The following is a 21,870-nucleotide window of genomic DNA, read 5'->3' as shown; positions in this document are numbered from 1 at the left end:
CCAAAGACATTTTTGCCATAGAGGAAGTACAGAGAAGGCTCACCAGACTGGTTCCTGGGATGTCAGGACTTTCATATGAAGAAAGACTGGATAGACACGGCTTGTACTCGCTGGAATTTAGAAGATTGAGGGGTGATCTTATAGAATCTTATGTTTCCATGTTTCCCTCTCAGCACCCCTCTCCCTCTCCCACCCATCCCTCTCTTCCCCACCCCGTTCACTCTCTACCCCACCCTCTTCCATCTCCCCCCGCCCCCATCCCCTATCCCTCTGTCCCTCTTCCACCACTCCCCCTACCACTCCCACCCCACGCTTCCACTTCTCTCCCCCTTCCCCCTCCACTCTCCCTCCGCACTCTTTCCCCTCACTCCCCCCTCCCCTCCCCTCCCACACATCTCCCTCCCCATCCCCCTCTCTCACCCCCTACCCCGCTCTCCTTTCCCTCCCAAATCTGCCCCTTTTCCTCCTCCTCCTCTCCCCTCCTTCCCCTCTTCTCACCCCCCTCACCACCCCATCTGTGTGTTTGGGGTGTGGTTAATGTGAGTGTGTTGCCGCAGCCCCCCCCCAACCCCCCCCCCCCCCCCCCAACGGGTATGCACTTGGTCTAGTCTTTCATATTACTAAAAGTCTGATCTTGACCACTTCCTGTTGTTCAGTATATTGATTTTAGAAAAAACGCTGCCACTTACGGCTGTGATTTTTGGCCCTCTTATTCAGAGTCCCCCTCCGCTGCGCAGGACAAGAGGATTTTTCCCATCGATGGAAAAATAATAGAGTTATTAGTGTTTAAAAAATGTTGAGATGCTCTCTCCTGAAGGCCACGCCACTTCCGGAGGGACTTTAAAACCCAGAAGTGTTGAGTGCCTCAGTCAGTCACTGCAAGATGGGGGAGCGAGAGGGTCACGTCTCTCAGTCTGGGTTGTGAATAACACGGAACACATGTCTACTAAACTGTGAGTGGTTTTACTGACCTGTCAGTGCCCTTAATGTGGTTTGAAAATATAGTTTGGAAATGCTAAACCTGTGTTGCCTTTGGTTTGGAAATGCTAAAACTGTGTTGCCTTTGGTTTGGAATTGCTAAAGTTGTGTTGCCTTTGGTTTGGAAATGCTAAAGCTGTGTTGCCTTTGGTTTGGAAATGCTAAAGCTGTGTTGCCTAATTAAAGTTGCCTTGCCTAATTAAAGTTGCCTTGCCTATTTAAAGTTGACTTGCCTAATTAAAGTTACCTTGCCTTCTATATAATTAAAAGTCTAATCTTGACCACTTCCTGTTTGCGCTTTATATTGATTTTAGAAAAAAAGCTACCATGTACGGCTGTGATTTTTGGCCATCTTACTCAGAGTCCCCCTCCGCTCATCAGGTGCCGAGGATTTTTCCCATCGATGAAAAATAAGAGTTATTAGTGTTTAAAAAATGTTGAGATTCTCTCTCCTGTCAATCGCGCCTTGAAGGCCATGCCCCTTCTGGTGGGAGGGGAGGGAGGAACTATAAAACCCAGAAGTGTGGGCGTGGCTCAGTCTCTGCAAGATGGAGGAGGGAGAGGTATGAAACTGCGCTTGAATTTGGTAGCCTTGCACCCTGCTGGAAGTGGTAAGAAACTGCACTTGAATTTGGTGGCCTTGCACCCTGCTTGAAATGGAACTTCAAGGAATAGCCGCGAGTCAAATGCCAGCCCACCAGCCATGAGTGAGTGAGCTGCCAGCACAACAGGCTTGAGTGACTGAGCCACCAGCCCATGAATCAATTCGGACCACAATGTCCATACTAGCCCTCTGGAAACCAGTCTCTTCAACCCGCAACACCCATACTAGTGCTCCAGAAAGCCCCCCCCCCAACTGGCCACCAATATTGGAATTGGTGTGGAGGTGGAATATTGCGTTGGGGGACCAGCCCTCCCGTGTGATGCTGGGACCCAACGGGTCCCACTTAGTCTAGTTCTTGCTATTGAGGGAGTGCAGCGTAGGTTCACGAGGTTAATTCTCGGGATAGCGAGACTGTCATATGTTGAAAGAATAGAGGGACTGGGCTTGTATACACTGGAATTTAGAAGGATGAGAGGATATCTTATTGAAACTTAAGATTATTAAGGGATTGGACACCCTAGAGGCAGGAATGGGAGAAGTCCAGAACTAGGGGCCACAGTTTAAGAATAAGGGGTAGACCATTAGAACGGAGATGAGGAAAAATGTTTTCACCCAGAGAGTTGTGAATGTGGAATTCTCTGCCTCAGAAGGCAGTGGAGGCCGATTCTCTGGACGCTTTCAAGAGAGAGTTCGATAGAGCTCTTAAAGCTAGCAAAGTCAAGGGATATGGGGAGAAGGCAGGAACGGAGTACTGATTGTGGATGATCACTTTGAATGGCGGTGCTGGCTCGAAGGCCCGAATGGCCTACTCCTGCACCTATTGCCTATTGTCAAGAATAATAGTGATGTAAATACTTGGAAATGGCCATTAGTTATTCTTGTTTAAAAGTCATGGTCATACTGCAAGGAAACAGACCCTTCCGCCCTACTTGTCCATTTTGATCTAGATGACCCATCCAAGCCTCTTTTGGCCCATATCCTGCTAAACTTTTCCTATCCATGTACCCACCCAAGTCTTTTTATAGTACCTGCCTGAGCCACCTCCTCTGGCAGCACGTTCCAAATACGCACCATCGTCTGCAGGAAAAATCTGTCCTCAGATTCCACTCACCTTAAACCTATGTCCACAACACCCATACTAGCACTCTAGAGTCCAAAGAAGGGTTTCGGCCCAAAATGTTGCCTATTTCCTTCGCTCCATAGATGCTGCTGTACTCGTTGACTTTCTCCAGCACTTTTGTCTACCTTACACCTATGTCCTCTGGTTGTAGATTTCCCCTGCTCCTGGTAAAGTTTTAATGGATGTCAATTGGTGCTACAGTCACACATTGTCTTGGGGCAGGTATGGGGAGGAGAATGGTCACTTCCACCTCCTTTGTGTCAGAATCACCTGCTACTGTGGCGTTAAACGGCCTCCTGTGTGGTCTCCAGCCAAGCCCAGGGTCACTTCAGCCCCACACAAGTCTCCGGGAAGCGATGGACCACTGGCTTATTTCACTGAATCTCACCTCCAGGTGCCATGAGCTTTCTTTCAGCAGATTAGTTCACGGGCTGCTGGAGTCGGTGACCACTCCGATGACAAATATCAACGTACAGCAGTTCTTCGGATGAATTTTGAGGTTTTCGAGCGGGAAGTGAGGGAGCGTCTTTCCCGGGTGTGGGAGTGAGGGAGCGTCTCTCCCGCGGGGTCCGCTGGCAGTGATATTTGACTCATCATTGAAATTTGACAAACAAGTCAATGCCAGCTTCTGACGATAGCTAAAATAAAACAATTCCTCCAGTTTGATGACCTCGAAAAGATCATCCACACATTTATCTCCTCCCGCCTAGATTACTGCAACTCCCTTTCCACTGGCATCAGCCAATCTTCCCTGTCCCACCTGCAACTGGTCCAAAACGCCGCAGCAAGACTCCTGACGGGAACCCGAAAAAGGGACCACATCACCCCGATCCTGGCCTCTCCACGGGCTCCCTGTGCGGTTCCGTATACATTTGAAGACCCTCCTCTATGTCTACAAAGCCCTCAATGGGCTTGCCCCCACCTACATTAAAAGTCTTCTCACCCACCACTCCACCTCCAGGCCCCTCAGATCGGCCGACTTGGGGTTGCTGAACATCCCGCGGTCTAGGCATAAGCTCAGGGGCGACCGCACCTTTGCGGTTGCAGCTCCTAGACTGTGGAACAGCATCCCTCTTCCCATCAGAACTGCCCCCTCCATCGACTCCTTTAAGCCGAGACTTAAAACTCATCTTTACTCCCAAGCCTTTCTTGACATTCTCTGAGGGAGGGCTACATGTATGTAGTGATGTATGTACTTAATCTATGAACCAATGTTGTGTAACATTAGTACCTCCACCAATGTAAAGCACTTTGACCAACCAGAGTTGTTTTTTAAATGTGCTATAGAAATAAAAGTGACTTGAAGTGACAGTGAGGATGGCGCGCGGTAGTTTGAACGTGCGGCAGTTGATGCGCGCGCCCGCGCTCAGGCCCCGCCCCACTACCACATTGCCCCGCCCCCCGCAGGCCCCGCCCCTACCGCCGGCTCCTTGCTGCAAGCCAATGCGCTGACGTCAGCGCCTGACCAGGAGCTGTCAATCAGCGCAGTGGGCTGGCGGGCAGCAGCTGAGGCGCGGGCACGAGCAGGAGCAGTAGCAGGAGCGCGGGCACGAGCAGGAGCAGTAGCAGGAGCGCGGGCACGAGCAGGAGCAGTAGCAGGAGCGCGGGCACGAGCAGGAGCAGTAGCAGGAGCGCGGGCACGAGCAGGAGAAGCGCGCCGCTAGAAGGGGCGTGGGGCGTCGTTCCTCGCCCAGCCCCTTCCTCCTCCATTGTGTCTCCTCCTCCTCGGGCCAGAGCTGAGCTGAGCCGAGCCGAGCGGCCATGGTGGAGGGCGAGCGGCGCTATGAGGCGGCTGGCCGGGCGGCGCCCTGAGTGAGGCGGGCGGAGGGCGGCGCTGGCCGAGGCGGGTGTCGGCGGCCCCCGGAGCCCGACCCCGCTGAGCACGAAGGAAGGCAGGAAGGCAGGCGGGCCGGCCAGCATGGAGGGCGAGCAGCAGCAGCTCCGCACTGAGGTGGAGCGGCTGAACCGCGAGTTGAGCGAGACGACAGAGGAGAAGATGCAGGCGGCAGAGTACGGACTGGTGGTGCTGGAGGAGAAGCAGACGCTCAAGCTGCAGTATGACGAGCTGGAGACCGAGTACGAGACGGCCCGCCAGGAGCTGGAGCAACTGCGGGAGGTGAGGCTTCTCCGCAGGAACAAAGAGTCATTGGCATTTAACGCACACATTTCAAATAGGAAAAGGGTCTCGACCCGAAACGTCACCCGTTCCTTCTCTCCAGAGATGCTGCTTGTCCCACTGAGTTACTCCAGCTTTTCGGTATAAACCAGCATCTGCAGATCCTTCCTACACAAATAGGAATGCATTGATCTGATCTAGCCAGGGCTGGTGTCCACCCACTAACGGGCGCCCATAATCCGCAGCTCGCTAACAGCCCACATCATTCAATCCCCCGCTACAACTGGGGGAGGGGAGGGGAGGGGGGCGGCATTTGTCCTGTACTCTGCCTTTCATTCCTTTGATCTCCATCTGGGATCCGCCACCATATCCCCGGGAGGCACAACCCCTCCTGTCTGCCATTGCGAGATGACGAACAACTGCCATATCTACACCCCTCCTCCTGTTCAAAAAATGTTGGCAATACATATCCGTTGACTTGAGTTTGTTGAGGAAAGGGCTTTGTCGGGAATTTATCCACACGCAATGCTGAATTTCAATTTTAACACTTGACATAGTAAAACAAAAAACAAAATTATTATTGTGCGATGGGTATAATGTATCGTTGTACAAAATATCCAGATGAAGGCAGACAATATATTCTGCAGCCATGCTGTAATTAGCCATTTGGAAATTCTTGAATGCTATGACTCATCTTGACTTCCACTCGAGAAAACATTGCGCTCTTTCTGGCTCCTGCGTCAAGCATGTTGGATTAATTTAGGAAAATCACGGGTTTGGACTGACCCTATTGCCACACTTAGTATGTCAACGTAGCACTGTTGTATTCTATAATAAACAGAATTATCTGTTTTGCTTTGAACTGATTATCCAGTTTCATTTTTATCTTGGAAGAAGTAAACACATTTGAATAAGAGAACTATCTGCAAAACAGGGAAATCTCTTTGCATTGTCTGCTCTGTCCTAAACTAAATAGTTTTAAACAATACACTTGAAATGTGCATTTTAGAAACATAGAAAATAGGTGCAGGAGTAGGCCATTTGTCCCTTCGAGCCATTCAATATGATCATGGCTGATCGTCCAAAATCAATCATGACTGATCACCAAGGTCCTGTACAACTGCAGTATGACATGCATCTTCTCGCTATGAAGGCCAACATGCCATTAGCTTTCTTCACTGCCTGCTGTATCTGCATGTTTATTTTCAGTTACTGGTGTACACGACATCCAGGTCTCATTGCATCTCCCCTTTTCCTAATCTGACACCATTCAGATCAAAATCTGCCGCCTTGTACTTCAGCACTTTCTTTTTTTTAGAAAAACATGATGTTTTGATGATGATGAATGACCTTTGACAAACCTTGGGAGGTCAAATGTAAGGGGAAAGCATACAGTTAATGGCAAGTCCCCTAACAGCTGAGGGATTTTGGTCCATAGCTCCCGGAAAGTGGCTACACGTGTAGATAGCGGTAAAGAAGGCCATTGAGTATAAGAGTCAGTAAGTCATGATACAACTTTATAGGACTTTAGTTAGGCCACATTTGGAGTATTGCGTAAAGTTCTAGCCACCCCATTACAGGAAGAATGTGGAGGTTTTAGAGATGGTGCAGAAGAGGTTGCTGCCTGGATTAGATGTATTCAGCGATGTATTCAAGAGAGAGTTAGATATAGCTCTGAGGGATAATGGAATATGGGGAGAAAGCAGGAACGGGGTACTGATTTTGGGTGATCAGCCACGATCATATTGAATGGCAGTGCTGACTCAGAAGGGCCTATTGGTCTACTCCTGCACCTATTTTCTATGTTTCTATTAGAGGGTATTAGCTGTAAGGAGAAGGCTTCGAGGGTGGACAAACTTGGATTGTTGCTTGTGGAAAGTCCGAGGCTGAAGGGAGACGTGATAAAAGTTTATAACCTTCCATGGGTGGAAATATCAAAAACTAGAGGACATAGCAGTAAGGTGAGAGGGGCAAAGTTTAAAGGAGATATGCCAGGCGTCTTTTTTTACATAGAGGATGGTAGGTGGCTTCAGGCAGATATAATAGTGGCATTCTAGAGGCTCTTAGATGGGCACGTGGATACACGGGGAATGGAGGGGTATGGATCATGTGCTGGCAGATGAGATCAGTTTAGCTTGGCATCGTGTTCGACACTGACATTGTGGGCTGAAGGGCATGTGTTTTATCTGTAACAACAATCAATTAAAAAAACAATATTTAAGTAGATGGTATTGCATAGTTTTCTTAAAAGAATGTTTTATCTGGATCAATGGAGATGCTTTTTCTCTCTCCACAGATACTGCTTTACGTGCTGAGTTTTTCCATTCTCTGATTTATACATCCTTGTTCATTTCAAACCTGTTCAATCCTTTGAGGAGTCGATAGGTTAAGATGATACAATTATCCCTGTTCTTTCAGGGACAATATATCATGCACATCTTCAGGGACAATATATCATACACATCTTTTCAACTCTTGCCCCAACTTAAGGAAAAAGACTAGTCTGTCTTACAAATGACAGTGTGGTTAGTTGGCATACCACATCAGTTGTTGCATCACTAACTTGTCTCTGTTCCTTTCCAAAGATTATTAATTTTGTTATTCATTTCGTATACTTTTATTTTTACAATATTTGAAATGTTTTAACTTTGAAAATAAAGAACATTGCTGATTAAATGAATAATCAAGTTTACATTTTTCTGGTACAAAATGGGAGCTATCAACATTTTGTGTTGCTAAGTTGTCTGTTTGAAGTCGGAAATTTATAATGCAAGTTATATTTTGAGGCAATGCAATATTTTGCGACATGTTTGCATCAACTTTTGTTGATTTTATTAAAGTTTGCAAATAGAATACATGATTTACTTGGCAGGCAGAGTTGCAGTTTCTGACAGAAGATCTCCAAGAAATAGATAAATATTTTGGGTTGCTAATATTTTCATCAAAAAATATGTCTAAAAAATGTCACTCCATAAGACTAGTTGATTTATTTTAATCAATCCATGGGTTTGTACTCTTCCCATATAACTGCGAGTATATGGGATTATTGTAGTTGCTAACTCCTCATGGGAAGAAATAGCAATCTTTTTGTAACGGACATGTTGGAAATCCCTTTCTCTCCCATTAAAGTGACAAAAGGATTAAATGCTTCCTCTTTCCCCAGCACGTTTTTAACTGTGGTATTCCATTCCAATTACTTTGTTTACTTTCATTAACAGTTACAAATTATTAAAAAAGTAAGTAGAGGCTGGGCTTAGTCCTGAAATAATTAGCCATTCAAAGTACTGTTCTATATCCAGCTGTCAACAGTGGCGATGTATTATCGGGTTGAATAATATAAAAACATATCTGTGTGGCCAATGAAAACGAATAACACAAATGTCTCTAGCCTCATTAATTCAGTACAAATCGTGTTTAGTACTTATACAGGAAAATGTTTGAGTACATTATGCAATGCTAGTTTGTGCCTGGTAATTCCAGTATTTTGGTTTATACTGCATAATAATTGCTTGGAATACATTGTTTAAATTTAAACAAAATGCCAAGCAGAAGAGGATGATTCAGCTGGAGAACACATAACTCTTGTAAAGCTTCTTTGCCAGATTCTGGAGTTTGCCAGGTTCAGTAAATTGTAAAGGAATTTGTTTTCAAGATATATAAGAAGTTGTAAGCTCTTTTGCTCTGATTTCTTTTAACCTGATAATTTTATTTTGTCTCATTGCTCAGATTTAAAAAAAAAATAGTTTGCTAGGTGTCTGTCTTTGAAGCTTGCACGCACTTGAAGTGATTTCCTGGGCTCCCCTGTGGTTATGGAAGGCACCAAGACCTGGTTGAAGCTGTCAAGACCTGCCCACTTTCTTTGACAGCTAGTTATGCTATGCTCTTGTGGGATATCAGTGACAGGGAAGTGTACAACACATGAACAGGTCCGTTTGCTCCTGATGTCTGTGCTGACGTTGATGCCAATTTAAAATAATCCCATCTGCCTGCATGTAGTGAACCCGCATCTGCAGTTCCATGTCCCTCCATTCTTCGCAGGATTATACAGGAAATTGATTATTTGTGAAGGTCTCTGATGTTCAGAAGCGTTTAACAATATTGTTTACACTTCATTGTTTAGCAGTTAAACGGGAACGCATAAAAAGACAAAATTTAAATCAAAATACAATTTTGAGTTTTTTTGTTTTATTAAAATGCATGGGTCAGCTGGATGAGTTGTTCAGTGGGCAAATTCCCAATCTAAATGCTGGGAAATCTGTAGAACATTACATCCCATCCCAGGAATCCATGGGGTGGGGGGTCCATTAATGGAGGTCACTTGCTCTGACAGCTGAAGATGGAATCTCTTGAACTAATTGTAGTTGGGAGTCCTGGATTCTTGGACAGTTACAGAGGTAAAATATCAGTAGCTCAGAAGGATTTTGTTGGCTTTCAAATGAAAGGAGTGAGGTGTTATTTCACTGTAGAAATATATTTCATTACTTTTGCAATGATTTACATTTGTACAATGCCTGTAATGTGCGGTTATATCTCATGTGCTTCAGTTGGGAGAAGAAAGCATTTGTTTAAAGTAATACATTTTAAGGAGAAATTCAGAGGCACAGATTTGTGGAAGAAAACCCGAGTTTGAAATCTAAATGTATAGCTAGAGGCATAATCACAAATATTGGATGGGGGCTAAGAATTGAGGAATGCCCAAGAAGCCAGAATTAGAAGATTGTAGAATTCTTGAAGGAGATTAGAGATATAACTTGGGGTAATTTGAAGATGAGAATTTTAAGATAATGGATTGGAATGGAATGCAGTTTAACAAGTGTGGTGGTTGACTAAGTAGGACTGGATGTAGATGGAGAGATGAAAAGAAGAGCAGAGGATGTCACATTGAGATACTCCACAATAGGCCTATTTTCCTTGAAGTGGATCGCATCATTTCAGTACTGTTTTCAGGATGGTGCTTTGTGGATTGGGAGACATAACAAAGTTAGTTTCTTGTTCTCGAATAGTGAAAATTACTTCCATAGTGTAAACTTCGCTTTGGAGTAGTTTTATCAATATTCAATATATATATATATATAAATATTGGCATTTCATTTGTTATGTGAAGTTTGGAGTCCAAAATGGAACTAAGTAAAATAACATAAAAGGGGCTATCCTGCAGCTATTCAGCATTCTGATGAAGGGTCTTGACCAGAAATGTCACCGATGTAGTGCTAAGCCACGCGCAGTACGAACACTCGGCTCTGGAGGGAGAGTCAAGTGTCATGGTGACGGGAGGTGCAGGTCACGGGGCACCCCGGGGAATATATAAGGTCGGGCAACGCCCGTGCCCCATGTTAGGAGTAGGGAGCTGTACTGAAGAACGAATAAACACCGACTTTTATAATTTGTTGTGCTATTGGAATATCTTTCAAAAACTTATTATTAAATAATTTGTAGAAATTCCAAGTAAAATATACTATAAATGTTGCACCTAAGATTTAGAATTTTGGTTGTTCTCTTAAGTTTAATCATAAAATGAATCACTTATGTCACATGAAGTCACTGGCAGAATTGTACTTTGGATGACAATAGATCTTATAGAGCTTTGACCTTTTGAGTTACTGTTCTATAAAAAAATAAGTCATTCATTATTTGAATCAAGCTTGAAAACTTAAACAGCTGGTCAGGAGAAGAAACAAAGGTTTCAGGTGAAGTATTTCTGGCCTTTTTTCTATGTTTTCAGATTTGCACCATCTGCAGTTTTATCTAGATTATTTGTCTGTTTGGTTGAGAATTTGAAAGAAAAAGGGATGTGGATGTCACTAGCACAACATTTATTTTCTGTTAAAAATGGACGGGAGATATTGCCATTGAAGTTTGCAGTTAATATAGATTATGTAGATGTGGGTCTGGAATTGCATGACCCCAGACAAGGATGTCAGATTTTACTTCTCTGAGGTATAGTAGATTTTCTTTGGACGTTCTGGTAGTTCCATGGTCACCAATAACACTTCTGAATAAAGATGTGGTACTTGGATATGGATTCCAATATATTAACAAATCTTTTATATTTTATGATTTAAGTTAAATGTTACGTATGCACAATGCTTTTCATTATTTTGTTTTTACTTTACCTTTTAACTTCATAATTGTTCATGTGTTCTGTTATCAAATGTCTTGCTAGGCGATTGCAAATTAAATCTCTGTATTGATATGTAAGAATTTTGAGTACATATGAATTTCAAAGTAAAATATCTAGATTAAAATCTACAATATACTGAAAATGACTGCATGTCGATTGAAAAGAGCTTGGTTCTGATCTGCATACTGATGAATGCAACTTTTTGTATGCTTGGTGTTGGACATGCAAAACAGGTAGCAGCTGCATTTCCACAACACGAAGCTGAATAATTGCTGTCTTGCGTGCTTGATCACGCCTTATGCGATAGTCAACTGTGGGGGAGGAAAAAGAAAATCAGCTGTCTGATGGGTGGTAACCCTCAGCTGGTGCGTTCATAATATTGGATGTACTGTAGTTCTGCCAAACGGGCTGCCTTTTGTAAACCTTTTCAGCTTCGAGCGTGTATCTCTGCCAATTGTTCCCACAATTAACTTCAACTTTTAATTACAAAGGGACTGAATTAGAGCTTAATCCTTTATTAATTCTCCAATAAAAAGGATGAATTATCATTCCACTAAAAGGTTTCAAAATTTGGAATAATGTCCACACCAATAGTCGAATTTGAGTTGCAGTACTGGCAGCGTTCTTCAGAATGGTAATAGAATGTTAAAGTCGCATAAAGGGGTGTTCAATTTGCACTCATGCTTTCCTCCATTTGTCTATCTGTCTGATTTAAATTGGTTAACCCTAATCAAATATCTACAGTTTGAAATGTTCACTCTCCTGACTACATTTCTTGCATGACTTTGCAAAGTACAATTGGTAGCTAGAAAGTTATGATCACAAAATATATGGGTGAATATGAATCTTGGATAAGGGAAACTTGATATGTTGCTTTGACCTGCTTATTAAAGATTGATTAAAGCAGTTTCTAGTACAGACACCATTGCATATCCAGTGTTACTGGGAATCCAACTGAGCTTTCTCTTTGGTATTGGAAGCCTGCAAAATTTTCATGGGACAAAAGATTAAATTTTTCTTGGATTTTGATACAGTAATGGATGTTGGTATTTTTAAGTAAATGCAGAAGATTATTTTTGTTCCACTATTTGCAGTTTAGATTTTTTTGCGTTATTTCCTCAAGGATTTTTATTTTTGCTTTGATACAAAGAGCCTTTGGGGTTGATTTGGGAAGTAATGTGAAAGAAGACCAACAGTATTGGAATACCTCAGATGCAGAAATGTGAGTCCGTTCATAAATCTCATCTGTCACAGCATTCCTCTGTGTAAAACACAGTTTAGATTTTACACAGACTGTGTCAGACTGAAGAAGGGTTTCGGCCCGAAACGTTGCCTATTTCCTTCGCTCCATAGATGCTGCTGCACCCGCTGACTTTCTCCAGCTTTTTTGTGTACCTTCGATTTTCCAGCATCTGCAGTTCCTTCTTAAACAGTTTTAGATTTTGTTTGACCTGGATTGCCCGCAGTCACATCTGTCCAGTTGTGAAGCAAATAATTGATTCTTGGGGACTGGCAATAAATATGCAAATTATGGGTATATCATTTGAAAGTGTAGAAGAGTTGCAATGGACTGATTGAGAGTTTGCTTATAATGGCCTCTACCTTGCAGCTGTGCTGTTATGCACATTCACAGTTGAAATTCCTTGGGGATTAAACTTTTTGTTTCACTTTGTAGATTAATGTTCTTAATCTCATGCAAAATGTAGTTGAAAGATGCATACCAAAACCCTCAATAACCAGAAAATTCCTTAGTTTGCAAGGAGCACTAAAATGGTTCATAATTTTCATCTATCTCCACAGTGGTAATCTGAATGGTGGCCGATTAGGAAAGGGGGAGATGCAACGAGACCTGGGTGTCATGGTACACCAGTCATTGAAAGTAGGCATACAGGTGCAGATCTGTGGAATTCTCTGCCACAGAAGGTAGTTGAGGCCAGTTCATTGGCTATATTTAAGAGGGAGTTAGATGTGGCCCTTGTGGCTAAAGGGATCAGGGGGTATGGAGAGAAGGCAGGGATGGGATACTGAGTTGTAATAGGCATCATTCCGCAGCAGCTGGTGGAGAAGTTGGAGCTATTGGGGGTTGATGCTGGCACATGTAACTGGGTCCTGAACTTTCTATCGCAACGGCAACAGACAGTCAGGGTGGGCAGTAGGACATCACAAACCATAGCCGTGAGCACTGGCTCGCCCCAAGGCTGTGTCCTAAGCCCCCTGCTGTTTAGTCTGCTTACACACGACTGTACTGCTAGACTCAACAACAACTTCATCAACAAGTTCGCTGATGACACAACAGTGGTGGGTCTCATCAGTGACAATGATGAGTCGGCGTACAGGATGGAGGTGGAGCTGCTCACAGGATGGTGCAAATCCCACAACCTCATTCTCAACGTGGGAAAAACTAAGGAGATGGTAGTTGACTTCAGGAGGGCGGGAAAACAACACCATACACCTGCACATTGATGGAGCTGATGTGGAAAGGGTCAGCAGCGTGTAGTTCCTAGGACTACACCTGTCAGATGACCTGACGTCCACGACCAACACCACAGCACTGGTCAAGAGAGCCCAGCAGCGACTACACCCTCTGCGAAGACTACGGAAAGCAGGTCTCCCCACTACACACCTACGAACTTTTTATAGGGGGACAATCGAGAGCACATTAACCTACGGCATCACTTCCTGGTTCGGGAGCTGCAAGGCGTACGAACGGCACCAACTAGACAGGATTATTGGTGCTCCACTCCCTTTCCTGCTGGACATATACAGGAAGAGATGTATCAGCAGAGCCATCTCCATCATCAAAGACCCCTACCACCCATCGCATCACATATTCTCCATCCTGCCATCTGGGAAGAGGTACAGGAGCATTAGCTGCAAAACCAGCAGGATGCTCCTCAGCTTCTTCCCGCAGGCTATAAGACTGATAAACGGACTTTGCCCCCTGCCAAAGTATCGCGCACCAACCACCAACCTGGACACACTGCAGCAGAGCCACTGTCGTGCCGCTGCCGATCTATTTATTTTTTACTGCACACTGAATGGACATTGGTTGAGCAACGTTTTTTTGTTTCCTCTGGGTATGTGAGTAGTCAGGAAAATGAAAATAAAGATATACTATACTACTATACTATACAACAGGGATGGGATACTGATAGTAGACAACATTAACAGAGCTAGCGTTCTCATCTTTATCTGATTGACATTCATCCATGTGATAGTAATAGACAATAGGTGCAGGAATAGGCCATTCGGCCCTTCGAGCCAGCACCGCCATTCAATGTGAGCATGGCTGATCATCCACAATCAATACCCTCGTTCCTGCCTTCTCTCCATAACCCTTAACTCCGCTATCCCTAAGTGTGTTGGTTAATAAGAGGACAGCACAGTATTGTAGTGTATTGTAACTGTCTAATTTCTAGCAACCCGGAGTTGGTGTGCTCTGTGTGGAGTTTGCACATTCTCCCTGTGTGGGTTTCCCCTGATGAATTGGATTCTTTAAACATCCCAAATAGTGGTTATTGCATTAATTAGCTACTGTAAGTGTGGCAAGGAAGTAGGAGAATGATGATGGTGTTAATGGGAATGTGTATGAAGCACTTCACCGGGAATAAGGGGGGTTTCTGAGAGACAGCATGGAATTGTTGGATTGCCCACCCCCGCCTTCTGTATTGTAATGAACTATGATTAAATCTTATAGCCTAAAGCAATGCCCATAAATACCAGGGCCTCACTATGCAATATGTTATAAAATGGATAACCCCCTAACATTTAAGATCTTTGCTTTGCAGTTTAGTGCTTTTTTTCTGCAACTTCAAAGAACTTGTGTACAATATTGGCAAGGAGCCCAGCAAAAAAAAACTTCAATATTTTCCACTGCATTTTTTCCACTGCATTTTTTTTGTTCATTTTTGATTCTTGTGCTCGTTTAAACAGCTTGTTTTAAAAAAATATATATAGGTGTATAAAACATGACCTAAATCTTTAGGAAAGAACTACAGATGCTGGTTTAAATCGAAGGTAGACACAAGATGCTGGAGTAACTCAGCGGGACAGGCAGCATCGCTGGAGAGAAGGAATGGGTGACGTTTCGTGTCGAGACCTTTCTTCAGACTGATGTCAGGGGAGTGGGCGGGACAGAGATAGAATGTAATCGGAAACAGTAAGACTGGTGGGAGAACTGGGAAGGGGTAGGGATGGAGAGAGAGGGAAAGCAAGGGGGGCTCTTTGAAGTTAGAGAAGTCAATGTTCATACTGCTGGGGTAAGCTACCCAAGTGAAATATGAGGTGCTGTTCCTCCAATTTGTGTTCGGCCTCTCTCTGACAATGGAGGATGTCCAGGACAGAAAGGTCGGATTGGGAATGGGAGGGGGAGTTAAAATGCTGAGCAACCGGGAGATCAGGTAGGTTAAGGTGGACTGAGCGGAGGTGTTCAGTAAAACGATCGGCGAGTCTGGGCTTGGTCTTGACGATGTACAGTTACTCCAGCATTTTGTGTCTATCTAAATCCTGTTTTTCACGTTGCACTTAATTCAATATTTCCTCAGCTGCTTCATGCATAATATCAAATAATATTGCCTCAAATTTGATTTGAATTTAATATTTTGGAATTATTTTCTGCCTTTGTCGTGTCCTTGAGTTGGGATTAAGCTAAAGCTGGGATATAGCTTGATGCTGGGCTCCAGACAGCAGCTCCTTAAATGATATTAATTTAGATTCACTGACCAGTGAAAGTTCAAACAGTCGAAGCAGTTCTTCTTCCATGGAGCATCGCTTGCCTGTAGAGGCTGTGTAATTTAAACATATTAATAGGATTGCCGATCCTAATTACCTTCTCAGAGATAGGGTAGTAAAGATGGCTGGAGAAAATGTCTGCCTGCGTTGAGATGGAAATTTCAGCATGTGTGGATGGAGAAATGTGGGTGGTGTTGAGACAGTTGGTAGGATTAGGTGCAGGGAGTTTACCCAATGTAGGGACTTCAGGAAATGATATTTCCCTTTCTTTCTTCCCCCTCTTCCCCCCCCCCCCACCCAGTCCATCAAGCCATAGTTTAACCTTTTGCAAAGTGGTATTGTACACCTTTTAACCACCTTTTCCAACTCATTATGCTGCCTCCCCAGGGTTTTCCACACCACTTATTATCTTTCCATTTATTGTGTGTTCCCATTAGATTGAAACCGAGAACACTGCCTAACCTGCTGTGCATTTTCAGCATCAGTGAAACAATTAAAGTTTAATGTCCAGGATCTTTCATTTATGATCAAGGGTCTGAGACTTGAAATGCCATCTATTTCCATAGGTGCTGCCTGACCTGCTGAGTGTTAAATTAAATTAAATTAAATTCTATTTACCTTTTTTTCTGCCCAGCTGACTTGATTAGTATATCTTCCTGCTATCTGAAACTTTCCACGATATGGCTGTTTTTTTTTTGTATTATAGACGATAGACAATAGGTGCAGGAATAGGCCATTCGGCCTTTCGAGCCAGCACTGCCATTCACTGTGATCATGGCTGATCATCCACAATCAGTACCCCGTTCCTGCCTTCTCCCCATATCCCTTGACTCCGCTATCTTTAAGAGCTCTATCTAACTCTCTTGAAAGCATTCAGCAAATCGGCCTGCACTGCCTTCTGAGGCAGATAATTCCACAGATTCACAACTCTCTGAGTGAAAATGTTTTTTCTCATCTCTGTTCTAAATGGCCTCCCCCTTATTCTTAAACTGTGGCCCCTGGTTCTGGACTACCCCAACATCAGGAACATGTTTCCTGCCTCTAACGTGTCCAATCCCTTAATAATCTTATATGCTTCAATAAGATCCTCTCTCATCCTTCTATATTCCAGTATATACAAGCTCAGCCGCTCCATTCTCTCAGCATGTGACAGTCCCGCCATCCCGGGAATTAACCTGGTGAACCTCCGCTGCACTCCCTCAATAGCAAGAATGTCCTTCCTCAAATTTGGAGACCAAAACTGCACACATTACTCTTGGTGTGGTCTCACTAGGGCCCTATACAACTGTAGAAGGACCTCTTTGCTCCTATACTCAACTTCTCTTGTTATGAAGGCTAACGTGCCATTAGCTTTCTTCACTACCTGCTGTACCTGCATGCTTACTTTCTGTGACTGATGTACAAAGACACCCAGATCTTGTTGTACTACCACTTTTCCTAATTAGAACCATTTAGATAATAATCTGCCTTCCTGTTCTTGCCACCAAGGTGGATAACCTCACATTTATCCACATTAAACTGTATCTGCCACCTCACCCAACCTGTCCAAGTCTGACTGCAAGCATCCTTCTCACAGTTCACACGTCCACCCAGCTTTGTGTCATCTGCAAATTTGCTAATGTTACTTTTAATGAATGAATAAGTTTATTGGCCATGTATTCCCATACAAGGCATATGCCTTGGTGTTCTGCCCGCAAGTGACATGACATACAGTGACAGTTAGGAATGACACATAAAACATTAAACATTAATAATAAAACATTATTGATTAATCCCTTCATCTAAATCATTAATGTATATTGTAAATAGCTGCGGTACCCCACTTGTACTGCCTGCCATTCTGAAAGGGACCCATTAATCCCTACTCTTTGTTTCCTGTCTGCCAATCAATTTTCTATCCATGTCAATACCTTATCCTCAATACCCTGTGCTCTAATTTTGCCCACTAACCTTATCAAAGGCTTTATGAACGTCCAGGTACACTACATCCACTGGCTCTCCCTTGTTCATTTTCCTAGTTACATCCTCAAAACATTCCAGAATATTAGTCAAGCATGATTTCCCCTTCGTAAATCTGTGCTGACTCAGACCGATCCTGTTACTGCTATTCAAATATGCCGCTATTTCATATTTTACAATTGATTTCAGCATCTTCCCCACCACCGATGTCAGGCTAACTGAACTATAATTCCCTGTTTTCTCTCTCCCTCCTTTTTTTAAAAGTGGGATAACATTAGCTACCCTCCAATTCACAGGAACTGATCCTGAGTCTATAGAACATTGGAAAATGATCACCAATACGTCCATGATTTCTAGAGCCACCTCCTTAATTACCCTGGGATGCAGACCCAGTTGGCGGGACTGCCATATGCGGAGAGAATGGAGCAGCTGGGCTTGTACACTCTGGAGTTTAGAAGGATGAGGGGATATCATTGAAACATATAAGATTGTTAAGGGCTTGGACACGCTAGAAGCAGGAAACATGTTCCCGATGTTGGGGAATCCAGAACCAGGGGCCACAGTTTAAGAATAAGTGGTAAGCCATTTAGAACGGAGACGAGGAAACACTTTTTCTCACAGAGAGTGGTGAGTCTGTGGAATTCTCTGCCTCGGAGGATGGTGGAGGCAGGTTCTCTGGGTGCTTTCAAGAGAGAGCTAGATAGGGCTCTTAAAAATAGCGGAGTCATGGGATATGGGGAGAAGGCAGGAACGGGGTACTGATTGGGGATGATCAGCCATGATCACATTGAATGGCGGTGCTGGCTCGAAGGGCCAAATGGCCTACTCCTGCACCTATTGTCTATTGTCAGACCATCGGGGCCCTGGGGATTTATCAGCCTTCAGTCCCATCAGTCTACCCAACACAATTTCCTGCCTAATGTGAATTTCCTTCAGTTCCTTCGTCACCCAAGGTCCTCTGGCCACTAGTGCATCTGGGAGATTGTTTGTGTCCTCAGTGAAGACAGATTCAAAGTACCTGTTCAATTCGTCTGCCATTTCCTTGTTCCCCATAATAAATTCACCTGTTTCTTTCAAAAAAGGACCCACATTTAACTATTTTTTTCCTCTTCACATGCCTAAAGAAGCTTTTAGTATCCTCCTTTATATTCTTGGCTAGCTTACCTCCGTACCTCATAATTTCTCCCCGTGTTGCCTTTTTAGTTATCTTCTGTTGCTCTTTAAAAGTTTTCCAATCCTCTGGCTTCCCGCTCATCTTTGCTAAGTTATACTTCTCTTTTATTTTTATACTGTTTTTGACTTCCCTTATTAGACACCGTCGCCTCTTACTCTCCTCAGAATCTTTCTTCCTCTTTGGAATGAACTGGTCCTGCACCTTCTGTATTATTCCCAGAAATTGTTGTTTCACTGTCATCCATGCTAGGGTCTCTTTCCAGTCAACTTTGTCCAGCTCCTCCCTCTTGCCTCCATAGTCCCCATTGCTCGCCTGCCGCCACAGAATCTCCTGTCGTATCTCGGACAATGGAATCGCCCACCACTATGGCTCTGCCCGACATCGGTCTCGCCGGTCGAGTCTCATCTGCTCAGACTGGAAGAGTCGTCTGCCCCGGCAGCTTCCAAGATTTTGATTGCTTCTTAACTGACAACTGTCTAAATCATAAACTGTAATTTGCTCCCTAAACATCCCCCCTTTTTCTCTGCTTATCTCCCAGATTCCTTAAAATATTTTTGACTGAGGTTTTTTTCCGCTTCCCTCATCATCTTAAGTACCTTAGTGTGGGATATAGTTTGTTAGTCTCTTCTGTGAAGTTCCTCAAATTTACCACCTTGAGTTGCTATATAAATATAGATTGATGTGGGAGGTGGTATTGAGAGAGCAATTTAGTTTTGCAAGATCCATTGGGCGTGTTGAATCAGCTGGGTCAATAGATTTTGCTTTCAGGATGAATGGGGGCAGGTGGATAGGCAATGGTTTTGGTTAGGGGGCTTCACTTATGCTTAATTTTGTAGGAAACTATAGGGTGGGTAGGGGGAACAAGAAACATTGCTTAAACAGGAGTATTAAAATCTGATTAGTGACTATTAATGCTTATTAATGGCTTGATGGATGCCCTTAGCCTAGTTTGATTAGTAATTTCTAATCCTGATCAGTGGTTTTCTTCACTACTTAGCTATTGAACTCTGGAAATTGTCTGTGATCATGTGGATGTCGTCTATGATCATGCATTTGCAGCGTGATTGTTATAAAGGATAGTAGCCTCCTTAGTAAATATGCAAAATATTTGGTGAGGCAAATGGACAACTAATTTGTTTTTGGTTCAGTTCGTTGCTATCATGTAGTTGCTATTTGTATTTTTTGAGCTCTTGTTTTATGCTGTGGGATAAAATGCCGATTTTATGATGTAGCGGGTTAGAGTAAAATATGCAATGACTTGCATCCTCAACTTTCTCCTGTGGCTGCTGAGGTAAAAATAACTTCAGAGCACAATATGGCAAGTACATAATGCAAAAAAGTAACACAGGTATTTATATGTTCAAGAAGGAACTGCAGATGCTGGAAAATTGAAGGTACACAAAAATGCTGGAGAAACTCAGCGGGTGCAGCAGCATCTATGGAGCGAAGGAAATAGGTAATGTTTCGGGGCGAAACCCTTCTTCAGACTGATAGGGGGTGGCAGGGAGAAGGAAGGGGAAAAAAAGGAGGAGGAGCCCGAGGGCTGGGGGATGGGAGGAGACAGCTCGAGTGAGCAGGTATTTATATATCATCTTTCATGGCTTTGGGAAGTCAAGTTCAAGTTTATTGTCATGTGTCCCTGATAGGACAATGAAACTCTTGCTTTGCTTCAGCACACAGAACATAATAGGCATTGACTACAAAACACATGAATAAATAAACTGATAAAGTGCAAAATGACAGATAATGGGTTATGGGGTAATGGGAAGTCCCAACTGCATCCAATTAAGTACTTTGAAGTATAGTTAATATTTCAACGCTGGAACTTTAATGCTAAGTTGTGTTCAACCATCTATTTCTGTATTATGACCTCCAAGTAGTTTGTCTTTTTTCCCCCTAGTTAAATGCAACATCCTATGAGTCATAATTGTAAAAAAAGATCTTCCACTTCCTATGTTTTTCCTGTTTTGCATTGTGAGAGTTTGAATTCAAGATGAAATAAATGTTTTATAGTCATCGATTAAAGGATCTATTGAATAGGTATTACTGTGGTAACTTTGCAGTTATCAGTCTTGAAAAAGCTCTTAGTTTCATTAACATTTCTCCCCCTCTTAATTATTGGTTTCTCTCTAATTTAGAATGTTATGGATATTGTAGTTTGCCCATATGACTATATATTTTCTATGATTTAGATGGTGAGTGAATTAAAAATCAGAATATCATTATAGCACAGATAAAGGTCACGCAAATATTGCTGTATGCATCTGGCTCTCAGAATAATTCAGTCACTTCTATTTCTCAGTTTTTTCCCCATGGCCCTATTTTTTCCTCTCTTCATGTGGCTTTTCAGTTCTCTTTTGAAAGCCTTGATTTGACGCGCATACTATTAAACAGTGCCCTCCATAATGTTTGTTACAAAGACCCATTATTTATTTGCCTCTGTAATCCGCAATTTGAGATATGTAATAGAAAAAATCTCATGTGGTTAAAGTGCACATTGTCAGATTTTATTAAAGGCCATTTTATATATTTTGGTTTCACCATATAGAAATTACAGCTGTGTTTATACATTGTCTCCCCATTTCAGGGCACCATAATGTTTGGGAACATGGCTTCACAAGTGTTTGTAATTGCATGGGTGTGTTTAATTGGCTCCTTAATGCAGGCAGAAGAGAGCTCTCAGCGCCTAGTCTTTCCTCCAGTCTTTCCATCACCTTTGGAAACTTTTATTGCTGTTTATCAATATGAGGACCAAAGTTGTGCCAATGAAAGTCAAAGAAGCCATTATGAAACTGAGAAACAAGGATAAAACTGTTAGAGACATCAGCCAAACCTCAGGCTTACCAAAATCAACTGTTTGGATCATCATTAAGAAGAAAGAGAGCACTGGTGAGCACTGCCCTGAAATGGGGGAACTATGTATAGACACTGGTGTAATTTCTACATGGTGAAACCAAAATGTATAAAAATGGCCTTTATTAAAATCTGACAATGTGCACTTTTACCACATTGGGCAGTGATTCAGCTCTGTTTGACATCATTCACTGTTATAATCGAGTTCGGTATT

At 43.2% G+C, this 21,870-nt stretch overlaps 1 protein-coding gene across 3 annotated transcripts in view; it reads left to right on the top strand.

The window, feature by feature from the left end:
• The first annotated feature begins 4,342 nt into the window (after positions 1-4,342).
• The window catches only part of bicd2 (BICD cargo adaptor 2), a 46,720-nt gene continuing 29,192 nt past the window's right edge, over positions 4,343-21,870 (top strand). For all 3 annotated transcript variants that reach the window (XM_033036537.1, XM_033036535.1, XM_033036538.1), the window contains exon 1: positions 4,343-4,818. In XM_033036537.1, the coding sequence (XP_032892428.1) occupies positions 4,621-4,818 (198 nt within the window). In that variant the 5' untranslated portion in view covers positions 4,343-4,620. The remainder of the gene's footprint in view (positions 4,819-21,870) is intronic.

Source organism: Amblyraja radiata, chromosome 18, assembly GCF_010909765.2.
Source record: "Amblyraja radiata isolate CabotCenter1 chromosome 18, sAmbRad1.1.pri, whole genome shotgun sequence".
NCBI lineage: Eukaryota > Metazoa > Chordata > Chondrichthyes > Rajiformes > Rajidae > Amblyraja > Amblyraja radiata.
The sequence above is the reverse complement of the archived record's forward strand: the minus strand, read 5'-3'. Positions and strand labels throughout refer to the sequence as shown.